We start from the raw sequence: 8851 nt of genomic DNA on the forward strand, positions 1-8851 counted from the left end.
AGGCTCTCGGCCCAGGTCCACCGAGTCCGCTGCGCGTGAGGCCCTGTGGGATAGAAAGGGTGGAGGGAGGTTGTACCTCCGCGCTTCAGACGGCGGGAACTACAATTCCCAGAGGGCTGTGCGGCCGAGCGCCTCAGGCGGCCTCCTGGGGGCCTCCTCTAGCTCTGGTAGCTCTGGAGCTGTGGGGGCTGACCCAGCTGGGTGTAGTGTCCTGGCCTGGCGGGAGGGGCGGCCTGGGTTCGGGTCGCGCCTCTTGGAGCCGCCCCCGGGACATCAGTCCTGGAGGAGGCGAGGGTGAGTAGGAGTGGGCCTGGCTTGGGAGGCTTGGTCTGTACCGCCTTGGTCCCTGCTGCAGACTTACGGCCCTCCTGGCCTGGGTTGTGGCCTGAGCCTCCTCATTGGCCTCCTCGCCTGCTGCTGCTTCTTTCTGCGCTAATTCCTGCATTATAAAGTCGGAGCCACCTCTCAGGGCCTCGGTTGAATGAGTCAATGTCTGACTTATCCCTAATTGTCGCAGAGGGCTTGTGTAAGGAGTAAATGTGGTAAGGGATAGGAAAGCACCTTTTAAAATGAAAAGCTCAGTGCGAGAGTGATTGCTGCTAATCCGTGAATCACTCCTGCAGGATAATTAGGAAATTCCTTAGCCCAGCAGTCGAGGAGCTCAACCTGGCCCCAGGTAGCTCTGCAGCATTTTCTGTAAACACTCAGCCAGTACAGGCGCCCACACACGGTCACTACTGAGTACTCAGGAGGCGCTCGGCGCCTTTGTGGTTCTCCCTACTGCCTGCCTTTGCTCCAGCTTTCTTGCTACCTGGAATGGCTTTATGCCCTTCTCTTTCTGAAATGCCATCTTAAATGTCACCATCTTTGAGAACTTCCCCAACAACCAACCCTTTAGTCCTAATCAGAGTTACTCTTCCTTTGTGTGTGACTGCAACACCACTAGTTTTGTACCGTTATAATTTGTTAGAGCTTTATTACACGATCTTGTTTTATAATTAGTTAATGATGGTAACTTTGCATTTTGTAGCCCTTTAAAAAGGTGGTTTTGATTTTCATCTATTAAAAAAATGATTTACAAAAAAGTGCTAAAAAAATATATTTGTGCTAAAAAGAACTCTAGAACTTGGCTTTCCCAGGATGACAAAATTAGATAGTGGCAGAGCCAATACTCTTACTTAGCTCCCTGACTCTTAGTTCAGTGCTCTTGTCTCTATACCATTCATCTACATCTCGGACAGAGCCCAAGTAAGCCCAAATATAGTTGAAGAGCAGGGACTCACAAGCATGAACTTGTTATTCCCAGAAATTGAACTTTAATCCTGCTGACCCTTTGGACTTAGCACTCAACCTATGACCTTGCATTCAACAAACATTTACTGAGCACCAGCTATATACCTGTTAGTGTGCTTAGTGCTAAGAATTATGAAGTGAAATGTGTGTGTGTATATATATATATATATATATATATAACAGATCTAGTGTTTAGTACATTTTTCAAAGGGTATAAATTTTTTTGTGATTCTCATGTACCTAAAACTCTGATCACTTAGAATCTGAAACGACAGGTCTTAAAGTTAAGTACAGTGCCTAACACATAGTTAGCGCTCAGCTTGTTGAATGAATGAACGTGGTCCACCTTTTTCGTTTTACATATTTTACAGAAACCCAGAGAGCTAAGGTAGCCTAAGGACACATTGCTTATTATTAACCTAACCAGGCCTAGAACCCAAGTGCAAGTACTCCTTTACCATGTTTCTACCTCCACCTCTGTTTTGTACCTTCTCTCAGGTGGCTTTAATACAATCCTGCATATGACAGTGGCTCTTCTGACATGATAGACATTCTCAGACATGACAGAAGTCTCACAGCACCCTCTTCCTCCATATTTTCTGCCAGCATGTTAACTCAAATTGTCAGCAAAATAAAGACATGAAGAGCTGATCTTTACCATAATTTAAGAAAATGTGTTCCCTCTAAGGTAGAATTTGAACCAATAATCCTCCGTGAATGACAATACAAGTACTGGTTCACCAGTTGTGATAAAATTATCTTACAAAACTCCCAGATCCCCAGGAGTCACAGAAATTGGAGTAACATGCTTTTTGGCGAAATCAGAAGAGGACTTGCCTACCCTCGTAGCAGCAGTTAACTGGAGCTGATTTAACAGCTACTCCCTTTAGATAAGTATGTGTGCTCCAGTTTGCCATGATCCCATTACTCCCTACATTTCTTACGCTTGTTACCTCCTTGGTCCTTGCAGGCATTCAACTTTGAAACTTTCATATGACGTCTTAGGTTTAGGAAGGATGTTTAAGATCATTGATGCAAATAGCCCTCTTTTCTTCCCATTAGATGCTTGAATTCTTGCTGCATTTCTGACATAGTCCAGCCTCTGCTTAAACACTCTTATGATAGGGAACTCACTTTTCCTGTGCAGCTGATGCATTTTTAAAAGGTTCTAACAAGCTGCATGAGACTACCAGTCACAACAAAATTTTCCATAATGAAATAAGGTTAATCCTAATGATATGGTGTTCCAAGTAAGATCCTAAGGTCAGGATCTCAAACTAGGTATATTTTCCTAATGGACAAAGGAGAAAACATAAAAATCTCACCCTTTGTGGGCATGAGGGAAAAAACTAGGTACTTTTTAATTTAGCACTTAAATCTAGTTAATTCTGACTTGACAATTAAGTTTACATCTTACTCTTTTAGCGGTTTGGTCATCAGCTTTATTCTCAGTATCAATTCTAATGTTTAATATTATGTGTAATCATATTATTTGTATTAACTTAGAAGTCACCGTGACTTTTTTTGTTTTTGTTTTTGTTTTTTTTGGGACAGTCTTACTCTGTTGCCCTGGCTAGAGTGAGTGCCGTGGTGTTAGCCTAGCTCACAGCAACCTCAAACTCCTGGGCTCAAGTGATCCTCCTGCCTCAGCCTCCTGAGTAGCTGGGACTACAGGCATGTGCCACCATGCCTGGCTAATTTTTTCTATATATTTTTAGTTGTCCAGATAATTTCTTTCTATTTTTTTTAGTAGAGATGGGGTCTCACTCTTGCTCAGACTAGTCTCCAACTCCTGAGCTCAAACAATTCACCCACCTCGGCCTCCCAGAGTGCTAGAATTACAGGCGTGAACCACTGCGCCCAGCCTCTTTTGAACCCTGTGCCTAATGTTAAATGTTGAGTCTTTTTTTTTTTTTTTTTTCCTGAAATAGCCCCTGAGAAGGGTCTTGGAAACACATAACCCTCTCATTTTATAGATTTGCAGTTTGTGCAAAGGTTGCCTAATTTGCCACATTATGGCAATTCTAGGACTAGGACTATAAGTTTTTCAAATCCTAGTCAAATATTTCTAGCAAACCATGTTTAGAACATACCCACTTGGAACTGATGACACAGATTGTTTTGTTTGTTTGTTTGTTTTAGGAAACAAGGTCTCACTCTGTTGGCCAGACTGAAGTGCAGTGGCCCAGTCATAGTTTACTATAACCTCAAATTCTTGGACTCAAGCGATCCTCCTGCCTCAGCTTCCCAAGTAGCTGGGACTACAGGTGCACACCACCATGCCCAGCTGATTTTTAAAATTTTTTGTAGAGATGGGGTCTAGCTATGTTGCCCAAGCTGGTCTTGAACTCCTGACCTCAAGTAATCCTCCTGCCTCAGCCTCCCCAAATCCCCGGATTATAGGCATAGGCCACCATGCCGAGCCTGATGAAACAGGTTTTATAAATGCTTCCTGCATATGCTCATTGTCTGAATCATTGTTTCATGTTGCTGCAGTTGTTGAGAAGACTATGAACAAGTCAGAGAACTTGCTCTGTACTGGTTCCTCATTAGCATCTCAAGTTCATGCTGCTGCTGTTAATGGAGATAAGGGTGCTCTTCAGAGGCTCATAATAGGTAAGCAGTCCTTTTAAATACAAAAACTTTAAAAATAATTCTTTGTCCTAAGGAAGTTTCTTAATCTTAGTTTTAATTTGCAATGTACTCTTACATTTTAGTGCGAATATATATTGTTATTTACGTTTTCTTCCAACACTTGGACAAGAAAGAAATTAAGTCCTGAAACTTAAAAATATGGATTAGGATTAGGTGTACCTGAGAAATTTCTATGTATTTGGCACTGAATGGAAATGCCAATTCTAAGGTGCTAAGGGAATTAATTTATCTTTATAATAATAGAGATATGGAATGAGAGAGTAAATAATGATCTTTTAACATTTAATATATACCTAAAGTACTTAGGTTTATAAATAGTTTAATTTTGAATGATTTAAAATTGAATCAGATTGATTCAATGGTTTCCTTATCATTTATATGTATAAATGATATATAGAGGTCCAGTGTTGAAGTTCTAGAAGGAGAGAACAAAGTGAATAGGGGAGAGACATTATTCAAGAACAGAATGGCTAAGAATTTTCCAGAATTGTAAAAACCACAAATCCACATATTCACAAGTCCCAAAGAGAATAAACAAAATAAAAATATAAATTATTTGTAATCTTTGTATACACCAATGTCTGGTGACATCATGATTGACAACCTGGGTTACAAAATGAAGTCCAGATGATTTAATAATAAAACTTTCATACCTGTTCCTTCAAAATTTGTTTTCATTCTACATTTCCAGTTTCTCCAGAAACTTCTACCAGTGCACCCTAACTTCTGGCTAGGCTAGATGTTATTTCGGCTCCCTAATATGCCACGAATTTTGTCTTACTTTTCTCTATACATTCTGTTCACTCTCCTCTTCTCTCTCTGCTACCCTGTTATCTTCTTCTCTACTAAAAAAAACTCCTACTGATCTTTAAAGACTACTATTTTATCACATACTCTGTGAAGATTTCTCTTCCTCTCTCAGAGATGTTATCCTCATTTCACCTCAGCTTTCTACATTCACTGGAACTTGACATCTTCCACCACCTCCAAATCACTTAAACATTCCATCACTCAGCTAAAACTCTTACTTTCAGCTCACTTACTAGTGAGAAGCAATAGTTTTTCATCTCTACTGAGACTTCTAATCTAGTATCTTCTCTAGTTTTGATCATCAGTTTCCATCTTTCTTTACTCTTTTACCTTCTTCCCTATTCAGCCCTAATTCCATGATCTATGATTAAAATCCTTATCTTGGAAAGATTCCCTTTTTTCCTCATCTTCTGTTGCACTTGGCTGTTGCAGTCCCAACTCCGGATGGATCATGCTGGCAACCCCTGAGCAGTTGAACCTACGTGAAAGATTACCATCACCCCAAATTCATATTACCCACTTCAGATAGGCACTCAGCACCTACTGTTCATCGTACCACATTTCTCCATAATGAAGGTTTCATACCTTCTCACTCTGCCAATTCCCCACACCCCGCCCCGCTTCATTCTCATTAATGTATTACACTTCTTAGAGAAAATAAAGACAATAAGTAGGAACCCCTTTATCTTTCAGCGTGATATCTACAAACCTACCTACACCCTGCACCATCTTCTTCTCTCTTCCTACTAAAACAGAACAAAGATCTCTCTTTCTGTCAAAGGCCAGTTCTTGTACACATGGTCTATGTTCTGTCCCCTCCTATCTTCTCAGGGACCTTGATCCTTTTTTTCCCCCTCTGATTACTACATCTTCAACCTTTTCTTCTATTCTAAATTCTCCCCATCAACATTTAAATATGTTCTATTGTCTCCATTGTTTAAAAATCCCTTCCCTGTTTCTTCATTCCCCTCTAGGTTTTGCCATCTCTCTCACCTTTCCCTCAGAGCTGCATTAGTGCACAGGCTAAACTGCTACAACCATGACTTAAATAAGATAGAAGTATATTTCATTCTCATAATAGTACACAGGTACGTGAAGAGTCTAGGTTGGGTAGATATCTCTACTTCACAAAACCATTCAGGTGTTCTGCCAGGGCTTGGCTCTGCCGTTCTCAACATGTGGCTTCCATCTCTACATCAAAGGCAGATACTTTCTTCATAGTCATAGCCCAGTCAGCAGGAAGGGGGAAAAAGAGAGCACAGAGAAAGCAATTTGTCATTAAGGAGGTGGACCGGACTTAAATACAGAGCCACGCCTAGGATAAAAAAATCTTTTAAAAAAAATCCCTGGATGGTGTCATGCCCAGCTAAAACTCAGGGAGCTCAATTTCTAAAAAGAAGAATGGGAGAATGAATGGGGGGAGGCAGCTATTATCACTCTCTGTCACCAAAATCAAGCTTCTTGAACCATCTGCACCCATTGTCCCCTCAATCCACTCTTTTATTAAAAGCAAACGAAATGTATTTCCTTATTTTGAAATATACACATAGAGAAGTGCATACAACCTATATGTACAATTTGCCAAATAAATATAAAGCAAACATCAGTGTAACCACCACCTGAGTCAAGGAACAGGACTTATCAATACCCCCAGAAACCTCTAATGCATCTTTCCCTGCCCACTAGAGTAATTTGCTATCTTAACTTTTATAATAATTATTTCATTGTAGTTTTACCACATAAGAGTACATCCTTAAACACTGTAGTTTAATTTTGCCTTTTTTGAATTTTTTTGCTAAATATTCTATGTTCACTTCAACTGAAAAATGTACGTACCATTGTGTCATTTTCCTGCCCAACACTTCAATTGCTTCCCATTATATTTGGAATAAAATTTAAAAGGCTACGTGTACCTCTTTCACTCTCCATCCTCACCTTGCACCACTCTCTTCCTAGAAAAACTTGCTTTCTTTCAGCATTTCAAACTTGCCAAACCCTTTTCTGTCTCAGGGCTTTTGCCTGAAATGCTGTTCCCCGGATCCTCGGTCTGACTAACTCTTAGTTATCGTTCAAGTCTCAGCTTTAAGGTCACTTCTACAGAGAGGCCTGCTCTAACCATCCAATCCCAGTTAAAACTGTTCATTGTATTTTCTCTTGGCACTCTGTAGTTTTTCTTCTTAGAACTTGTCTCAGATTATAAGTGTATATTTACGTGTTTGACTATTTTATTGTCTTTCTCCTCCATAAGCTAGTGGCTTCCATGAGAGTAGACTGGATTTGCTTAATTTATCACCGTATGCACAAAATTCAACACAGTGCTTGGCACAGAGTAGGCACATAAGAATATTTGTTGAAGGAATGAATCAATATTTAATCATTCTTTAGGTATCTTTCCTACCAAGTAATCTATCTATCATCTTGAAGACAAGGACTAAAAATTAATTGAGTTGAATTGAATTGAATTGAGAGACAGGTTGGGAATAAATCCCATGATGAAAAAAAATTGTTTTAAGTCAGAGTGCCTCAAGAAAAATCATCATATAAAATGAATTCTTTATTATTTTAATTAAAAAAACTGTTAAAATGTGTGTTATAAATTAAAAACACTTATATTTGTGTGGCTCAGTCATACAAATCAGTTAATGTGTTTCATCATAAAACTTGAACAATCTATAATTTTACATCCCCAGAGAGAAAATCCTTAAAAACCAAAAGGCAATCATGTGAATCTAGTATAGAGCTGATAAATTTATGTATAAATTGGGTTCCTGTGTTTTCTATCATCTTGTCTGAGGAACTCCTGACTCATTACTGACTGAGGGTGACACTGCTCATTTTTTTAAGAATCGTGCCATTGTGTCTCTGTGCACAGACAGTAATACCTTTGCTCCATGGTATTTCCCAGCATTTGTATACTAAAATAGTAACTGTTTCTTCTTAAATTTCAGTGTATCTTAAACATTCTTTGATGTATCACATGTTTGATGATCTCTAAATATATGCTATTTCTCTTTTCTAAACTAGTGACATAGTACTACAGATGAATTATTTTTTTTCTTGAATCTTTGTTCACCAACTGCTCAGTGAATTCATTCACTTTAGCATTTTCTGTTTTCCCCTCTCTGTTTCCATGGAGAAGTATGTCAGTGATGTGTTTGACTCCATGGAAACAGATGAGTGTCTCTTTCTACATACACAACTCATTAAATCGGATACTTTTTGTGCTGCCCATTGTCCTGAAGGAGGACTGAAGAGGCCTTCTCTAAATGAGACATCATTTCAGTAGCAATTCTTAGTGTTTACCTAATACAATGGATTCGTGTTTTAACATATCTCACTACTTCCTAGATTCACATGCATTAGGGCTTAGTTTGGGGCCCTAAAAACATAAACATACATAGTAAAATCTTTATATGCTGTAGTTATCATTGATCGATGTTACATCCTTTTTCTTAACAGCAAACTCAGATAATTTGAATGAATACCAGAGATATAATTGATAATAGAATTTAATAGTTTCATCTTAATACTATACAGTGTAATGTAGGAGAAAGGGTGTGGATAAACCTGGGTTTTGACTTCTAATTCTGTCATTTATTAACTGTATTACTTTGGTTAAGCCACTAAATCTTCTTGAACCTCAGTTTCCTCATCTGTATACTATAGATGATAATACTTCACTTATGTGAGAGTTAAATGAGATAATGGCAATAAAATATCTAACACAGTCCCTGACACGTAGTAGATAATAAGAATACCCTAATATTGTTATATCAGGTTGGACTTAAACTAAAGTAATCAAGTCTCCTGTAGTTTCAGAAATGTCTGAAAATGAAAAAGCACTCAATGCTACCAAGATTAATATTGAGGTGTTTTGTGAAAACCAAACAGAATAATTTGTAAAAATGCCCAGTGTGTAATGATCGATATTGGCATTACTGCTAGCAACATTTGAGGTTGTTTGCAGTGGTATAGTGACAAAGAAGTACCATTCTGATTCCACTACAACTTTTGATGCACTGTCCATGTTCTGAGCAAACATAATCTCTCTGAATCATTTCCTCTCCTCATTTTTAACATCTCCTGACACAGT

General features: G+C 38.9%; 1 protein-coding gene across 1 annotated transcript in view; it reads left to right on the forward strand.

Moving 5' to 3' along the window:
* The first annotated feature begins 136 nt into the window (after positions 1-136).
* INVS (inversin) overlaps positions 137-8851 on the forward strand; it is a 161632-nt gene continuing 152917 nt past the window's right edge. Inside the window, exons 1-2 of the mRNA XM_012638269.1 lie at positions 137-294; positions 3790-3909. Of these exons, the coding sequence (XP_012493723.1) occupies positions 3804-3909 (106 nt within the window). The 5' untranslated portion in view covers positions 137-294; positions 3790-3803. The remainder of the gene's footprint in view (positions 295-3789; positions 3910-8851) is intronic.

The sequence above is a fragment of the Propithecus coquereli genome, unplaced genomic scaffold (genome assembly GCF_000956105.1).
Source record: "Propithecus coquereli isolate 6110/MARCELLA unplaced genomic scaffold, Pcoq_1.0 Scaffold128, whole genome shotgun sequence".
In the NCBI taxonomy this organism is placed as follows: Eukaryota; Metazoa; Chordata; class Mammalia; order Primates; family Indriidae; genus Propithecus; species Propithecus coquereli.